The sequence below is a fragment of the Vanacampus margaritifer genome, chromosome 7, assembly GCF_051991255.1.
Source record: "Vanacampus margaritifer isolate UIUO_Vmar chromosome 7, RoL_Vmar_1.0, whole genome shotgun sequence".
Taxonomy (NCBI): Eukaryota; Metazoa; Chordata; class Actinopteri; order Syngnathiformes; family Syngnathidae; genus Vanacampus; species Vanacampus margaritifer.
This window is the reverse complement of record NC_135438.1, coordinates 16214764-16233872: the sequence shown is the minus strand read 5'-3', so window position 1 is coordinate 16233872 and position 19109 is coordinate 16214764. Positions and strand designations below refer to the sequence as shown.

The window sequence follows — 19109 nt, the reverse complement described above, 5'->3', positions numbered from 1 at the left end:
TACAAACAAAGCAAATGCAAGCATATCATCACAGTTTGCTTGGAACATTTGGAGGTTTGACCTCTTTAGGTGTTCTACTTCCAAGCAGACTTGAAAGTAACGTGTAACCAAATGGTTGAATGGCCTATTTTTATGGTCCTAATTTTTATTTTTTTAAATGTACTGTAGTTAGTGACTTCAGATACAAGTGACCTGACTTAAGAGTTTTTTATTATTATTTTTTTCAAATATACATATATAAGTCAAAGGTGTCATTTGGCCTATTTTTAGCTTTGACTTCTGAGCTCAAACATGAGATATGTGCGCTGAATGGCGGCAGTAAGCCTGAGTAGCAGTATGGCAAATAGTGAACAATTAATCAGAAAAGATACCTCAAGCTGTTTAATGCTACTCGCAGTTGAAGTTTACTGTCAAACTAAACATAAAAAAAGATAATGACGTGTATTTTTAACAAATACATAGCTTTGCCTCAAGACAGTCAGTTTAGCTTATTGCTAACATATATGGAAAACAGCATTTAAATGCTAGCAGTTAGCATTGATAGTCGCTATTTTATAAACCTTTAAGCAACGGATATATGACAATAAATTATAAGCATGCATTCGTAGTCCTCTGCAAAAATTACTAACATTGTAGAATTGTGACGGTCACGCACAGTAGTAGGAGAAGAAGAAAATTCTCCATTGTTTATGGCCGAATAACTGTACAGTACTGCCTCACGTTGGCCAAGGCGGGCACAACACATTGAATTAGATTGTCGCATTAAATTATGATGCACAAACTGTTTCATCTTTTAAATTTTATTTAATTATGTTTTTGCTTTGTTTTCATAAAGTATAATATTATAGTAGTATACAGTAGAAACTGTTATTTTTCTGCATTGCCAATGCCAGTCACCCACTAAAAAATTGTTTTAACGTGTGCATGAAGAATCAATTATGAACAAAAATCAAATTTACATAAATAAAAATGATTATGTAAAATGTACATGAAATTTACATTTTAAATAACACAAGTAGTGCTATTATGATTTTCCTATAGTGCATGTCTTACTTGCACTTACCTTGATTCGGGTAAGAGGAAATGCCGTTTATTTGTCTGTGTAGATTGTCAATCTTTAGTTATTACAACTGTACACACACACACACACACACACACACACACACACACACACACACACACAAAGGGACACTTTAGGAATCAGTGCCAAAAGCGCATGTGCCCGGGCACCTATAGCCACCCCCCACCCTCCCCTGCATGTGCCTGCTCAACATCCTTAAAGTCTGGTAGATATGTTTTATTTATTTAATTATTCATAAAGGTAATTGATATACAGCAAGGAAGCAAGTGTGATGTTTGATGCGGTGAAGTTTTCAGGGAATCAATCCGTTCACTTCTATCATTCTTTTCTTTCAGGTGAAAAATCAAGTCCAAGAACAGACCTTTGCAAGCTGCACATTCAGCTCTTTCCTGGACGTTCTTCTGAGCTGTTTTGTCTTCTTGGCCCTCACCTTGGCATGTTTCCTACCTTCACTGGTGAGCTCAGCCACTGTAGGCCCCCCTTCTTCTGCATCACTTGCTGTGGCGCCCCTAGCTGGTTTGTTAGAGCTGGCCTCCTTGGTGCTCTCAATACGGTGAGTCTACTTAGATACAGTCGATTATATGTTCTTTCACTTTCTGTTTGATTGTTTTGGCATCTAGGGTTCATAATTAAGGGACTTTCTAAGGTCAGGTTTTGTACGTTGGTTTGCAATATTGGAACAGTTGAACAATAACAATAATAGTGGATTGCGCAAAAAGGGGAGTTATCTGTTCTTAAGTGTGAATAAAGCAAAACACAAATTGGACCATATAGAAAAAAATGTTTTTCATCGTGAAATTGAGCAAACCGCAAAAGCAGTTTTCCACTCTACAAGACAACCGCATTCACACAGAAAAACAAATAAAATGTTGTTTTTATAACAAAAGAATTTCATACTTTTTCTGTAAATGAATCTGACAGTCACATTTTCTTTCCTGTAGAATGGCCTTCTATCTGGAGGAAGTGATGAACTGTACCCGCTCCCTGTTACTGGTGGTATCTGGCTGGGCTGCTCGTCACATGATTGGGGCCGTGCTTGTTTCCTTACCTGCCATCTCGGTCTTGTCCCACCTGACCTGTGGCGTTCAGCTACCTCTTCAGGTAAACCATGGAGCTCTAAAAAAATTATCTGTGGGCCAAATGACCACTCAGATCAAGCCCTAAACAGGTGGGACTGATAAACATTTGAGCACATACTTCTTGGTAGTTATATACCCACAATGCTTCGCATTCCAATACGATAGCCTGAGTAACACAAAATACGTAACAGTTGCGAATATACCTAATGGCAGGAATTCTATAAAGAGAAGACATTTTTGAAGGTGTAAATATACTGTAGCTAGCTGGCTATGTTACTTTCTTATATAATGAGGGATGGGGGGACTCAGTCCGGTTTAACTATATTCAAATATAATGTATTTAATAGTGCTGTCAGGCAAATACAATTTTTATTCTAATTAATTACAGGATCTTTAATTATTGTAATTAATCTATTTTAATCACATATCTGCTAAAGGTCCCCAAATAAAGAATTCGATTTTTAAGACTGTTGAACATTACAAAATTGTAGTGCATGACTAATCAATTGAATACACCAAGAAGAGAAGATTTGAAATCCAGATTTCCATTGTTGAAGTGTACTTCTAGATAACTAGATCTCCCAAAGCCGTCATTTTGAGCCTAATATGGTTATTACTCGCTGTTTTGAGTAGCTAATAAAAACCCTCTCTTGCTTTTCTGAGGTGGACGGGTGGTGGACCTATATTGATTTTGATTATCAGGCTTGTACTGCCAAAAACGTTAGGACTCCATCACATCTAGCAGCCTTTTTTTTTTTACTGTAAGCTTTTACTATACCTTGAACTGCCGGGGGTGGGCTGGTTTTGTTCGGACTTGCTGTCTGGAATTCCCAAGTGATCCAGCAAACACTCATTGTGATTCGTCAGACTCCCTGTCAGTTTCGTCTCAGAATGTAGCTGTACAGTCTCCTCTGTTCAGGCGGGGGGACTTCAGGCAGACTCTGGGGTCGCTTTCGGACCCCGGAGACACTCGCAGCCCACAGCCCAAATGCCCTGACCGAGAGCTTTACAACAGTGTCTGCCTCGTCGCTTCACGACATTGCGTTCCGGAGATAGAGGGCTGACAAACCCAAGATTTTTACGCGGGATAGGAACCATCGCAGGCGGGGTACGTTTTTGAAAATCCTCGGTCTCCTGGAGGTATTTGGGCAGCCGTATCTCCCTAACCGTACGTCCTTACGGGGATTTGAAGGCATCCCCGGGCACGTCTCGACGAGAGCTTTCCAACAATGTCGTTGCCATCGCTCCACGTGGAAAAAGAGGTCCAGCAAATGTTCAATTTCATGCCCGGGAAAGCTCCAGCTTTCTCGGCCCGCGCCGCGCAACCTCTGGCCCACTCTACTTGCGTTCCGGAGATAAAGGACCGACAGTTTCAATATTTCATGCCCGGGAACGCTCCAGCGTATTTATTTGCCATGGTGATCTAGCTTGTAGCCTCCGTGCTGAATGGCAGTTACGCCCAGCAACTCCATGCAACCCCGCGGGTCCCAGCGACATGAAAGATGTACATTGAAAAGAATAGAACCTTCAAAATAACGGCTCTGGGAGATCTAGGTCCAAATACATTTGCCTCACTCTCCTGGCTGTGCTGCACTCGCGTCCATGTCTGCTGTTGTCAATGCTGGTAGTGGCGCGCCTCTGCAGCCTTACGGGCACTTTGATGGGCCAAATTTCAAACGCTTGCGCATTGACGTTACACTCGCGATCAATTGCTGTATTTTTTTTAAACGCACAAATTTGTGCGTAATTAATTAATCTAGATTAACGCGTTAAACTGACAGCCTTAGTATTAAGAAAAGAAGTTCTGAAATCAATGAGGTTAGTAATGGTTTTAATTTCTTTATTATATCCTCTTTTCTCTAGCTGACAATGTTCTTGTGCTGCGCCACTATCATCGCCATCATCCAGTACTGCAACTTCTGTCAACTCAGTTTTTGGATGCGTTCGGTCTTGGCCACTGCTACTGGGATTGCCATGTTGCTGTTGCTCTATAGCCCCTTGCACAGGTACTGGTGCATATGTTTGCGATATCCCACCAACTGTAAAATAGAAATTCTGCGAAATTTGAAGGGGGCATTGCGCTGACATCCATGCCAAGAAATCTACTTCCTCCTGTGAATGTAGGCTGTAATTCCGAAAGTAGTCCAGTTAAATTTTTTGATAAAGCTAGCATTACTGCTTAGCTAAATTGTGTGAGTTTTGTATGTAAAAAGCATAGAATTTTTCTTCCTCAGTCACATCAGTTTTTATCAAAGTTAAAATTATTTGTATAATTGATAATACTGTATTGTTATTGGTGTCATAGTTTGTTTGGACAAATGTGTGTGTTACGTGATTGCTGTTCTGACAATGCTTTCTTCTTTCAGCTCCAGTAATAACAACTTACCAGTTCATGGGTGAGTGTCTCCATGGGAACAGAGGTGTATGATGGACTAGTGACATTTCCAGGGTCAACAGCTCAATGGCTTGCTTTTTATAGTTTTCATAACTGCAGCTTACAGCTGGCTTTTACTCAGTCTTATTATTCCGCCCAACCCCTTTGTCCTTATCACACTTTCTGTGCACCACCAGTAATGGCTGCTAAGTGTCACTTTTGTTGGTAATGACACATCCAGCATGCACTGTTGATTGACCCGACACATGCGGAATGGTATAATGTGTTAAACTTGGGACAGCTGATTTTCCTGGCCATTCTCAACGATTTTTGTGTTTCTGTCTTTTTCACAAGAGTGTCATTGATGATAGAACAACATGGCCATGAAGATGTTTATTTATTTGTATTTATTTATTTATTTAAGTGTAGTTTTGAAAAAGAATGACTTGTAAAACATTTTTCACAATGATGTCACAATCACCTATGATATAAGCTTGTTGTTGAACATGCACATAAAAATATCTGTCCATAAAATGTATTACAGTTTGCTACAGTACGATTTGGAACAGCAAACCCAGATCTGCGCCTAGCAGGTTGCACATGTACAATGGTAGCTTTGTCAATGTGTCAACAAATAGTATGGATTCTCTGCTGACTGATCAATTTGGGTTTAGCTCCACTGTTGGTACTGCTGCGAAAGTTCCAATAAGTAGCACACATTTATTTAATAACTTCTGACAATGGAAACCGTAAACTAAACTGCTTTAGTTAATTATGTTGTTCACTGAGTTTTGAATGTTATTTGGTTTTCAGTGAGGGCAAAGAGAAAAACATAATTGTGAGAAGATTAATTCAAGTTACAAGTTAAGCTTGATATTAAATTGGTTTTTCCAGGGATGTTCGACACCACTTTTTTCCAGGCACTCATTTATGACTTGATTATGATTCTCGTGTATTTTTCCCCTCAGATTGAACGTCTCCACATTACAAAATGTTGGGTCTTCACAATCAGACCATGCAACTTCTCTAAGACCTCATGATCTTCTGGTGCCAGAAGCGGTTCTTGCCTTCTTTCTGCTTCTTCTCCTCGTCTGGTTCCTCAACCGAGAGTTTGAGGTCAGCTACCGTTTGCATTACCATGGCAACGTGGAGGCTGACAAGCACCGCTCCAAGATTCAGACGATGCGGGACCAGGCAGAGTGGTTACTTGGCAACATAATCCCCATCCACGTCGCTGACCAACTCAAGGTTTTTGTCAAAAATGTCACACAAAAATGTTTGGACATCAGCGGATAGTCTTTAAAGTATTAAACTTTTTAAACATGTTTTAGATGACAGATCACTCTTTACATCATTGGTTATTAGTAATTAGTAATTTCTTGACAATAGTGTTTTTTCCCTGTTCCCACCTGAAAGCGTTCGAGTCGAAAATAAACAACCAAAATGGCGGATTTGTTTTTTATTTTGGTCCTGAAAAGTCATTCTGACCTCCAGCAAACTTGCCTTGTCGCAATTTTGCTTCATTTGTTGTTTTTATCTTATTTCATAAGTGTTTAATACAGTTAAGTACTGTAGTTCACCGTATAATTTCATGCAGGGAGTTAGCGGCATACTGTTACGTACGTCGTGTTACGTGGAGTTATGTCGAATATTTATGAATGAAGATATATCTATCTAGTTTTGTACTCGAGTAAATTATGTTTAACCATTCACGGTTTGTGTTTGCAAAGGGGTCGCCATTGTAGAGTGACGTCACATTGTAGTCCATCAGTGAAGTCGGGGCACTTTTTCCCCCCTGACTTCGCAAGTGGTATTTCCGAGTTCAATGGGGCATTCCTGTACACACTTCCTGGTTTGAAGTCGGAAAAGTCCAACTTCCAACCATCCTCGAATGCAGCATATGCAGCCCCACTAGTCTAAATACGATATTCTGGTTAATATTGAGTTAGTGGTATATGAGTTAAGCAGCAAAATCCAGCTTTTTTTTTTTATTTTTATTTATCAATGTCAGAATATTCAAATCAAATCAAATCAAAACATAATTTTGCCACTTGATGTTGAGTGAAAATGACATCAATTGCTCACTTAAGATAAGATAAGAGGACACGTCACAACTGTCAGTTTGACAGCTTCTGAGGAAGGTGGCAGTCGACACCGAAACTAGTCAAGGTAAAAACGAAAAACTTTTTTTGTCGTAAAAAATTTAAAACAATGGATCAATTGCTCAGGTCTCATGTAACAACCAATCACAGCTCAGCTTCATAAAACAGGTGAGCTATGATTGGTCGTTGCCTGAGCCTAAGCAACTATGTAATCTTCAGTCAACAGCAAGTGGCAAAATGGTTGCCCCCTGAGATGGATAAAAACGGGTGGATTTTGCTTCATAACTCATTCTACATACATAATATTCATCACAATGTCATGTTTAGACTAGTAAGGTCACATATAACATATTGTCAAGAAATGTTTAAGTTTGACTTCCTCTTTAAGAAATGACATTTTGATGAAGTAACATTTTTAAGTACAAACTTCTAAAACTTTGTTGTTTAATTGTTCCAGGTAACACAGAGCTACTCCAAAAACCACGACAATGTGGGCGTGATCTTTGCCAGTATTGTAAACTTCAGTGAGTTCTATGAGGAGAGCTACGAGGGTGGGAAAGAGTGCTACCGCGTCCTCAATGAGTTAATAGGAGATTTTGACGAGCTCCTTCGGAAACCCGAATTCAAGAGCGTGGAAAAAATCAAGACAATCGGCGCCACCTACATGGCGGCATCTGGACTGAATGTCCAGCAAGTGGCGGAGAATGAAGAGGATTCTCCGCACGCTCACCTGCGAGCACTCTTCAACTTTGCCCTGGAAATGATGGGAGTCCTGGACGACTTCAACAAGAACATGCTGGGCTTCGGTTTTAAGCTCCGCATCGGATTCAACCACGGGCCGCTGACGGCGGGGGTGATCGGCACCACTAAGCTGCTGTACGACATCTGGGGAGACACGGTCAACATTGCCAGCCGCATGGACTCCACCGGCGTGGAGTGTCGGGTGCAGGTGAGCGAAGAAAGCCACGCTGTGCTCAGCGCCATGGGCTTGGAGTTTGATTATAGAGGTACTGTGAATGTGAAGGGAAAAGGCCAAATGAGGACCTTTCTGTTCCCTAAAAATGGGGAGTGTATGTGCCAAGATCAGCAGGAGCTCAGTGCCAGGGTAGGACCCTCGTCATTGACAAACACTCCATCAGCTGCCCCCCAGCCTCCTCCATCTCCGTCCACACTTGCACCAAACTTACAAATTGCAGTAAGGCCCAAGACCATCTTGACTTCATCCGCAGAAGCGGGGAAAGAAGGATATAGGGACCCTTCACACCAAGCTGGGGAATCCTCCACCAAAGACCATCATTTCCTTCGCACCACCTCTGACCCTGCCACATCAAAAGGTGCACAAGTGCCCTCTCGGGTGCAGTCAAGTCAAGGAGAGTACATTGGCATACAAGAGGCAGATGAGCTAACGAGACTCAATGAGGAGTTCTACGCCCGCCTCTGATCCTTCTAATTCCCCATCCCGTTTTTTATTTTGTCTTTTTTATTTTTTGTCCCACTGCTGCCCCGAGCTGCTATCGATCACTCCAGGGCTGTTTGCTGGTCCAGGCAGGATGCCCCTCTTGGCAAGTCATGAAGAAGAGGAAAAACGGTTGAGGTAAAAGAGGAAAATCGCTACATACGTTGTTGAATGGAATTAAATGTTTCAGTAGACTGAACCTGTGTTGAGCACAGTAGAGAAGAAGGATGACGGGCAAAAGGGGGAAAACCATATTTTGTTGGTATTTTTTTGTATTCACATTGTTATTAAGTGCCTTCAGGACTACAATAGAAACAAATATGAATACCGAACAAAGTTTTAGCAATCTTTACGTGTTTTTTTTCTTTTTTAGTCCATAACATGTAGACTGCCAAATACTCTGTGGTTTCTTAACAACTTTTATTTTCAGTGCAAAAAAAAACAAAAAAACAATTGTTGTGCCATATCATTCTAACGTGATCTTACTTAAGGGAAAATCATTTTAGATTCATAATAATAGGTGCCAATGCAGCATTACAGGCTGAGCAGGAAACTACGGGAAGAATGAGGGAATCACATGAAGCAGTGTTAATTTTTTCTATGTATTCTACTTTGACATGAGGGCTATATACAGTATTCACTTGTGCTCGCGTTTTAAGAGAATATGCTACAAAACAGGCTGCATAAATTAGATTTTGTTGGAAATGCACGTTTAAGCACAGGTCTTGCACAATGTTTTTTTTTTCCTCGACCACTTGTTTTTAGAAGTGAAATAGCTAAAAAAAAAAAAAGAAAAGATTTTTCGCTCACAAAGTCAAATCAAAAGCACAAAATAAAATCTTCTTACGCTTAAATTAGGGAAAAAAGGGAGATCAACACAAATGGCAGGAAAGCACTTTAACTAGACTTGATACTGTGACCCAAGATCTTTTATATGGGCATGAAACACTCACTTTTTTGGGGGCCTGTGAAATGGTTGATTGAAACTCGTTGAAGTTCAAAGGTAACGGTCACACAACAAACTCCACTTCTTTGCAGTCTGACTAAATATGCAAAAGTCGGAATTGTAACAAATTACATCAACGTATGCGGTGAACAACTTAAAACGGTCATCTTCGCATTCAAAGTATGGTATTGAAAAGATTTCGAGTGGAGTCGTCAGTAAGTACATCAAGTGGGACTGTGAGGGGCAATCGCTATGTAGAAAAAGATTGTTCACATTGGAGAATCAAAGCACAGAACATTCAGATATCGCCTTGGAAGGGGAAAATAACACATTGGTCAGTTCTCCTGTTCTATTTATTCAATATTTCAGTGTCTTCTCCTTCATTATTCTGTGTGATTGTTGTTAAACGTGTGGGACACAGCCTCTTAATTGAGGGGGGCCTCTACTGTATCAATAGACTTAAATATTGTGCCACTTTAATTGTGTGATATTTAGGTGCGCCGTAGCCTAAATTAGTTGTTTTGTGGTGCCTAAAGGTATGCGTGTATTTGTGGGGAGTTTTCTTTTCCAAATGTATGTTAGAATGCTGAGAATAGATGGTTGGATGTTAAGAGGGGAAACCTGCTTTTGTGCAAGTATATCTACATTTATTCTTATAAGTGACAGTTTTTTTTTCAACCCTGCATTAACAAACAGCCTGCCTCGGTTAGCGTGGTGACGTCTTGTGTCAAATGAAGCACTTGTTTTCTTTTATGCGTGAGAGAGAGTCAATAATGCAGATATAATGACAGCGATGAGGCACAAAAGGAAATCAATCTGCCACAGGGCCACTGTTGAATTTATTGCAGTACATTGATAAGAGGGTAATTACACACTCAAACAATATGTTGCCTTTTAATTCCACACAATTGTGTCTTTAAAAAAATACATGTCTATTAAATTTACATAATACGATGCAGAACCAGTTAATCCAAAAATAGTCATTTAAAGGGAAAGTCAACCCAAAAATGTATTTGCAAAAGTATGTTGTATGTGCCCCCACTAGCATTCTGATTAATATTGTGTTTGTGGAATTTGAGTTGAACAGCAAAATCCACTCGCTTTTCTTCATCTCAGGGAGCGGCCATTTTTGCCACTTACTGTCGACTGAAAATTACAATCACAGTTGCTCAGGTAATGACTAACTACGGCTCAGCTTCAGAAAACAGGTGAGCCATGAATGGTCATTACCTGAGCAACTGCGATGTCGTTTTCAGTCAACAGCAAATGGCAAAATGGCCGCCCCCTGAAGAGGATAAAAACGGGTGGATTTTGCTGCTTAACTCATATTCTTCAAACAATGTTCATCAGAATACCGTGTTTACACTAGTGGGGGAGCATAGAAAATATTATTGTAAATAAGATTTATATAAAAGACACTTCACAATGGATACTTTATTCATACACGTACACTCTGGTGGCGGTAAACTACATATGTAGCTGCCCTCGGACAGATTGACAGAAGCGTGGCTGCCAGTGTGCGCCTACGGCCCCTCAGACCACCACCAAACATTTGCACCATCCATACACTAGTGTGGGTGGCACAATGTGGCAAAGTGTGTGGAGTATTTTGCCCAAAGACACCACGACACATGACTTGGGAATTGAACAGCGGTGCAGATCTTCTGATTACCGGATGACCGGCTCAACCTCCTGAGCCCCGGCCACCATAGGAAAATAAAGAAAATGTTTGGGTTGACTTTCTCTTTAAGTTAGTGCTTGTCGGGAAATCTAAAAATGCAGAATTAATGAAACTGTTAGAAATGTTTTATCGTATTCAGTACCTTTGCCCTTGTGCACTCCAAACTGTACTACTAGTGCCTTCTGAACAAAATACTCTGTAGGCTAGAGCAGTATGTAGCAATTACTCATTACAATGCAAGTACATTTCTCTGCAGTATAAAAACTTTGGAGACGCAATAGTCGGGAGTCACACAAAAGTGCTTTATGGGTTTGAAGCCTTGTCTACTTTGCTTATTTTCTCACTGTCAACTTTTTGCCTCTCAATACAATTGCGACCATGCAGAATGAGAATATCAGGTTACTGGGTCACCCTGTTTCAGTTTAATTAAAGCTGCAGTGTTGCAGTAAGTCTCTTGAATGAACAAATTCCACAGCTAATGTAAAAATAAATAAAATAATTCAAATGTTTTCATATATCAGCTAAAATAAAATAATTCAAATGTTTTCATATATCAGCTAAATCTGGTATTACCGCCAGGTTTATAAAGCACTGGGGGAAACCATGCAGTATATGAATAAAAGTATAATATACATCACAAAACCTTGTTCTTCACAGAGCCCAACTCGGAGTTACCCCTCAAAAACAGCTTGCCCCCTCACCCCCATTAAAAAATTTTTTTTGTTATTATTGTGGCTGTAAAAGTATGACTATTGGGTAATGAGCTAATATTGAACTGTGACAAATCGAAATTTTGAACATGTATGGTGGGTGTTATAGACACATGACATCTTGACTCCTTGTTACATACACAATATGTTAAATTTTACAAATGTTTGCTCCACACTATTCATTTCAGCCGCACTCATTTGACAAATGTTTAGAATGAGAAAATGTATTGGATAACTCTAACCAGCATTGCAACACAGGATTATTCAAGTCACTCAGTTTTGCTCATCTAAAGGACACTATTGATTGATAGTGTGTATTGCAAAAGCTGTTTTGCAGAAGAAGTGAAGTGGCCTTTGTTTATTTGACCCCCCCTCCCCCTTCAAAGAAAAAAAAACGCTTGTATTGAACACAAATTAGTCACCACATTTTGTTGGGCCAGCAAAATAAAGAACAAGCAAAATCAGCATTTTGCCAGCACTTGTTAAATCAACGCAACTACTTAATGCCAATCTGTCAAATGAATCTGGAAAGGTTATCAATAATTCCCCCTTAATTTCAGTGAATTTGTATTTAAAGTACACTGGGGCAAGAATGAGAGCTGTTTGACAACTATGCTTTTTCCTTCATGCGTTGGTTTGATGCTCATGAGATGTATTATGTATGTTTTGTGCACATTATCTTATATCAACACATGATCATTATCTGTACACATTTTGCACAAAGCACTCGATGTTTGTACATATGCAATCAGTTTGTCACGTAATTATTTTTATACATGAGCATGTGTTCGATTTTGCCATAAAACTATGAAAAGCGATGCAATGCGTGCCTATTTGAGTGTGAATGTTATGATTTTCATTACTCCTTATTTTTCAGTATGATTGAAATAAACCTGCAAGCAGACTAAATTGTTGTGAACACTGTATAAAGTTGGTTTCATTTCAATTATGAGCATTGCCACTTTGTTCTAATGTTTTTTTATCTATCTCAAAAGACCGTTTTTGATTTTTGATTTTATTTTTTTTTTAAACGTTAACGTAGAGTGTGTATAAAACTGTTTGACCAAATTATTTTCTGCCTGAGTTTTATGAACTTAGATGTGATTGTTGCTGTTGATTATTCACGTTTTTCAACAAAGAAGAGATTGGAAGGTTGGTTTGCTTCAAAATGACCATTTGACTATAGTAATTCTACATTAATGTAGAAGTGTGAGATTAAATTCTAAAATAGCAATTCTCAAATGGTGAGACAGGACCCGACATACATACTGCTTTTCATTTGATATATGTTCATGGCCTACAAGTGTTTTTATACAATATTTTCTGTAATTATGACTTTACGACAGACATTTGTATTATGTCTTTGTCGTAGGAGCAGAAAACTCTGCTATAAACTGAGGATCTGCCATCCCAGTCAGACAGGCCTTTTATTTGGAAAATAACATTTTGTCAGGCATGCACCCGGAACATTATTACGGTAAATGTATCCACAAATTCAGTATGCCTCTGTTAACATATTAGGTAAAGGACTTTCCTAAAAAGAAAAACATCTGTACCAAGATACAGAATACTGTAAGTGAAAAATTTGTATCTGTATTTTCTGCAACTGTAGATACTTAATTTTACTAGGTTTTTATTTGCACATGAAATTGTCAGCATATAGATATAAAATATAAAATACATAACTCACAAAAAGTGAAGGATATTATTGGTGAAATTTGGGGATGAACCTAAAATGGATTGTATTCTTTACAGGTGAACTTAATTTGACCTTCTCTACACTTTTGAATGCACATGTCCAATAGTTTAATGTTTCAGTACCTTTTTGCACAATTTCCTCATCTCTCAACATTGAATCGAAAGGCAAAATTCACGATAGGTGCGTAATGCATGAAATGTTGATAAGGCGAGGTGTTGTCAACAATACCTCACCAATTCAAATCCAAGTTGTTCATCAGTTGTTAGATGTCATGTTGGTCTCGATCTCAAAATGTGTACAGCATTATGAAAACAACTGTTTCGATACCACTTAGTATTATGCCATGACCTTTATGGACCCTTTTCGTGGATTGCGCAAAATAAATTGTGAAAAGTTGTGCAGTGAAATGTGCGTTCAAAAGTTTAGAAAAGGTCAAAGTAAGTCCTCCTGTAAACGTAATGGTGCAATTTCACCTGAAATTTTTAAACAATATACTTTAACTGACGCCTAGCAAAAATAGGAAATGGGGGGCACAGAGTGGCAAGAGTTGAGAACCCGTATTTTAAATTGCTTTCGACCAATTAATCCAGGTAATGACGTGCATGTATTTTTTTTGACAGTCCTGCAGCGCCGACCGTGGTTAAGCAAGGTAGTGTTTTCACGTAGGGCGTGATTGCACGGCCCCTCCCCCTTCACAGCCGATCTGGAAAAGAAAAAAACTTTTTTGTATCGAAGGAATCAACAGCCGCCATCTTGTTGTGGCTCGGAATAGGGATTTCGGTCCAACACTGGGTTTAACGTTGAAATCGAGCATGCTTTCCGCGCTATGACAGCACCCTCCCCCCGAAAATGAAATCTTAACATCGACTCGGAGACATTTTGTGCGAAAAAAAAAAAGGAAATTGGATCGGTGGTCGTCGGACAGAAACGCTCGGTATATCCGATTTCCCCTTCAGAGTGCGGCGATTCAGCCCTGTCGCCGTTCGGGAGCAGTATTGTTTATCGTTCGCAAGCTGGGATCGGACCGTGGCTTTCGAAGTGAATTGCAAAATTTCCCCATTTTTGTGCAGCCGTGCATTTTTGCGGAGCGTCTGGCTTTTTTTTGCATGAAGAAATTTGACGTCACGCAAAATGGGTACTTTGAACATCTAGAATTTACGACCTTTTCATCGGAATGCAGCAGTTCACCTGATTTCGTTGGATCGACGTCTTCAAGTTCGATCTTTTAATGGGGAATCTTTTAATTTGGGTTATTTAATGCTAATAATGTGGGTGTTGTGTGTTGGATTATCATGGGGTGAATGGCGGTGGCGGAGCGGGGCGCTATTGCATCTCTTTTGAAGACACCGACTCGCACAGCACGGAGTAGCTAACTAACGCTAGCTGTTAACTTAGCTGATAGCTGGCGTCCAAGCTAGCTGTTAGTCAGTTAGCTAACGTTAGCAGGCTGTCAACTCGCTAATGTGCTAGCCGGAAAGCTTCGGGCTTGAGCGACCAACTTGCCTGCCACATAATAATTGCGGTTCTCGTCGAAACTGACCAGTTGGGGAGAAGATAATCATGGCTGAAAACCTGCTGGACGTCGGACCCCCGAGCTCGAAGCGGCCGAAATTGAATTCACCTGCCCTGTCAGCGTCTGATGGACCAGGTAAAAAGGCCTCACAAACGTTCCCGTTTGATTGCCATGACCGTTATTAAGTGTTTGGAATGCCTGTCTTTCGATAAATATTGCCAGCACGCTTGCGGGTTGGGTTCATGTTGACAGGCCATGCATGTGTACTGGAATGCTTGGTAGTAACGCTCAAGCCTGGCATTAACGAATGAATAATACCTGCATGGCGACACTTTAATTGCATGTTTGGTATGGGTGTTGTCCGTGCATAATCACTTGCCGTTTACACAGTGTAACGTCTCGTAGCTGTGAGCGTTTCTACTATGAACAACAAATATGAACGCAACACGTGTTTTTGTTACCAATTTTCAAGAGCTGGACTCAAAGATGTAACACTTAATATGTTCGTAAATAGCGTATTTCTCTCAAATAATATTCACAAATCTGACTGTATCTGGCGCTTCTCCCTTGCCGAGATAAGTTGTAACTTGTATGTATTGTGGAGATCCGGTGGCAGTAAAACAGCCAGTGGCTTCACCTTGTGTGACCATCATTTGCCTCACGCAGTGCAACACATTTATTGCACAGGTGTGCCCATTATTAAAGGCCATTTAAAAAAATGCGGCCTGTTTTTGTTTATTTGAGAGAAATATGCCTTTGAGAAGCCCGCAAAAATGTTAGCAAAACAAAAGGTGTTTGTAGGTTTATACTGTATCATGGTTTAAAAAAGAAAAGAAAAAGAACCAAGAGGGTATTTACCAACTCTCCTCCAAGTGCTAGTTTGTCACAGGAGCACTACAAGTACAATTTTGCACCAGGGAATGTGTATTAGCTAGTGGAATAATGGTTAAGGCAGTCTCCCTGTTACTGCGAGGTCACTGGTTAGAATCCTGCTCTACGCATTTTTTTTACTATAATTTCTTAACAGCCTATATCAGTTGTGTCCAAACTATGGCCCGCCATCCATTTTTAGCGACGCTCAACATATAATAAAAATGACATCTGCTACTAATACATTTGTTTTATTTACTGTAGAGCCTGCTTGTGGTTTTTTTTTAATATGCGAGAATTAAGCTTTTTGTAACCTAGTGAAAATGGAAGCAAGACAAAAGGTGTGTGTGTGTTTTAAATTTTGGTTTAACAGTAGATCTCCCAGAGCAGTCATTTTGATGGTTCTCAAAATTGGATTTGTTGTTACTCTGTTTACATAGATCAATGATGTTCCTGATTTTTCATCTCTCTCTATATATGTGTGTGTGTATATATGTGTATGTGTGTGTGTATGTGTGTGTATATATGTATGTATGTATGTATATATATATATATATATATATATATATATATATATATATATATATATATATATATATATTAGAGGTGTGAATTAACTACTACCTGGCGATTCAATTTGTATCACGATTCATAGGTCACGATTCGATACCGATTAATCCCGATAAGAATCTATAAATTAATTATTGCATTTTTTTTAAACTCAAATTTGGAAAATACAAATCAGTAAACTTGTACATGTACGCTGTAAGATTTGTATGAAAATGTATTTATTCATATGAAAATTCAGGCTTATAAGTAAGCCACGGCATTTAACAGGTTGCAGTCTGTTTCATGTTTGAACAGCACTGAAATAAAATATTAAGGTTTAATGTTCCATTAATATAACATTCTTCCATGCTAAATGTGTGAATCCTAACCCTAAGTAAGACGTTTTGTTGAATATTTCCAGAAAAAAATTATCGATTCGGCCGCATATTGAATCGATTCAAGAATTGCGTGCTGTAATATCGCGACATATTGCCGAATCGATTTTTTCTAACACCCCTAATATATATGTATATGTATATGTGTGTATGTATGTATGTGCTGCCATTTTGTTGAATTAAAAATCGAGAAATATTTAGGAGTAATTATTACTTTACCTCCACGACCGTCGATTTGACTGCTCTATTCATTTCAATCTACATCTTTTGCGTTGCTGAACCTGAGACCCGCGGGGTTGCGTCGCTGGGCCTCCGTAGAAACTACCATTCTTAAAGGGTTGATGCTGACAATGCATGTTGTCACAACTTGGTGCAATCATTGAAATCTAAGGGGAGGAACAAGGAACCTTAGACATTTTGCAAATGGGGATCTTACCTTAAAAGACCTGCTTTTTGTAGTCCAATTGCATCCACCATCCTTGTTGCTCTACACCACCATTTTCTTCTGCACTAAACAATTGTTTATATTAAGGATGCACCAAAATAATTTTTGGGGGCCGAAACCGAAAATGAGAAACTCTTGGCCGAAAACCGAAACGACGAGAAAAAAAAAGCCAATTTTTTACTATCATTGCATTTATTATAATTAATTAAAATTATAATATTATAAAATATTTATTTAGCACTGGCATTCTAACGAAGCACAATATCAATTGAAATGCGTCTACACCGCAGACATGTTGGCTAATGCTGCATTAAACGCAGGGTGAGCATTTTCTGGCGGTGCGATTGCACTTAATAATCAATGTAGTTTGCACGGGCGGGTACGGAGGCGTGCGATGTGGATGACGCGTTTGTATTAGGAGTAGGACACAGTGCGGCACACTTAATTCACTGCCTTTGACAAGTATACTTGTCAATTACATTCTTTTCAACTGGGCCAGGTGGGAGAGAATCGGATTATGCTCCACTGTAAATGTCAAACTTGGAAACGACTTTACTGATGCACAACCACCAGTAGATGACATCATTGCCCAATTTTATACGAAATAAACACAGTTTCAGAGTCCATGGGAGTAACGGCTGTAATTTGTGCAACCTACATTTTTCTACTGTCACTTATAAAAGAACGGGACAAGGCAGAAAGGAGGAAGTCTAGTCTGTCATTTGGCAGATTCGGTTTTATATATAATTACTGAACATAATATCTTGTGGGTATTGAAAATTTTGAAATTTTCTCAAATAGATGTCAGCGAATGAGATAAAATCCGCACATTCACATATTCACCAACGTTTAAAACCTAAATAAATACATTTCAATCGGCTTCGGGAACATACTGCAAAGTCACACACAGCATCTTGTAGTCACCTGGAGATAGTGGTAAGTGGTTACTTTTTTACTGTTGAAAGGTAGCAATGGTGCTAGCATTAGCCAAAGTATTAAGCACGGCCACTGGAATGCCAGTGAAAAAGTGGAAGCGCACAAGCGTCTTGGCTGGAGCATGCCACCTCTGCCTCACAACCAGGAATTTTTTTCTTCGGTACATTAAAGTAAAAAAAAGAAGAAGAAAAGCGGTTTCTTTTTCAGTTGTTGCTTCAGGTCTTTCCGGTGAACTGCTGTTGATTCAGCGCCCCCATAATGGCGCAACACTGTCACTGCAATTAAAATTAGGGATGCACCGAAATGAAAATGTTTGGCCGAAAATGAAAAATGCGTGGCCGAAAACCAAAACGCCGGTCAGTTGCCTCCATCTAACCCTGTCCTCTGCATCCTCTGCTCTCACACCAACTGCGTTCATGTCTTCTTTAACTACATCCATAAACCCCCTCTTTGGTCTTCCTCTAGACCTTGTGCCTGGCATTTGGAAACTCGGCATCCTTCTGCCAATATACTCACTATCTCTCCTCTGGACATGTCCAAACCATCTCAGTCTATCATTGCATTTATTATAATAAATTAAAATTATAATATTATTATAAAATATTTATTTAGCACTGGCATTTTAACAAAGCACAATATAAATTGAAATGTTTTTTTCTTCTTCTGGTTGCGTCACCACAACATCATATTTCGGCCGTATTCTTTCGGCTTTAATTTATTTCGTCCGAATGCTGAAAATGGCAAAAATAGCTATTTTTGGCCGAAAACTTTCGGTGGATGAATTTTCCGTGCATCACTAGTTAAAATGCGTTGCTGCCGAGCTCAATCAACACAGCTGGAGCGCTGTGTTGAGCGATATCAGTGACTCAGGCTGGAGGTGGCAAGCAAATTAGGTGGAGGTGGCCGCTTCTGAATTTTGTACACAGGAAAAACCCTGGAGGGCGGGAGAGCAGGAACGTCACAGCTGCAACTAAAGCCTGGTGCCATAAGTGCACGTAATTTTGTTGATTTATTTTTTTGACCCTTGAGACGAGTGTCTTAACATGTTTGATCGTTGTAAAACAACACTTCCCCGTTGTGAGTTATGACTTTTCGGCTGCCGTAGCGTCGCGCTTTTTGTAAACTGAGTGTACACGCAAGTATGCGGCAGCGGCTGACAAATTTTAGCTGTCATATATTTTGAGGCTAAATAGGTCTGTAATGTGGCCATATGTCGTCCAATTTCATGAATGAAATTTAGGGCGGACGAAATGATTATTGCTCGTCATTACTC

At 39.5% G+C, this 19109-nt stretch overlaps 2 protein-coding genes across 3 annotated transcripts in view; both read left to right on the top strand.

Moving 5' to 3' along the window:
- Nucleotides 1–12359, top strand: part of adcy9a (adenylate cyclase 9a) — a 36719-nt gene extending 24360 nt beyond the window's left edge. The window contains exons 6-11 of the mRNA XM_077569917.1: nucleotides 1417–1634; nucleotides 2023–2182; nucleotides 4024–4166; nucleotides 4527–4556; nucleotides 5503–5782; nucleotides 7094–12359. Of these exons, the coding sequence (XP_077426043.1) occupies nucleotides 1417–1634; nucleotides 2023–2182; nucleotides 4024–4166; nucleotides 4527–4556; nucleotides 5503–5782; nucleotides 7094–8077 (1815 nt within the window). The 3' untranslated portion in view covers nucleotides 8078–12359. The remainder of the gene's footprint in view (nucleotides 1–1416; nucleotides 1635–2022; nucleotides 2183–4023; nucleotides 4167–4526; nucleotides 4557–5502; nucleotides 5783–7093) is intronic.
- Nucleotides 12360–13853: 1494 nt separating this feature from the next.
- crebbpa (CREB binding lysine acetyltransferase a) overlaps nucleotides 13854–19109 on the top strand; it is a 38697-nt gene continuing 33441 nt past the window's right edge. For both annotated transcript variants that reach the window (XM_077570327.1, XM_077570326.1), the window contains exon 1: nucleotides 13854–14776. In XM_077570327.1, the coding sequence (XP_077426453.1) occupies nucleotides 14689–14776 (88 nt within the window). In that variant the 5' untranslated portion in view covers nucleotides 13854–14688. The remainder of the gene's footprint in view (nucleotides 14777–19109) is intronic.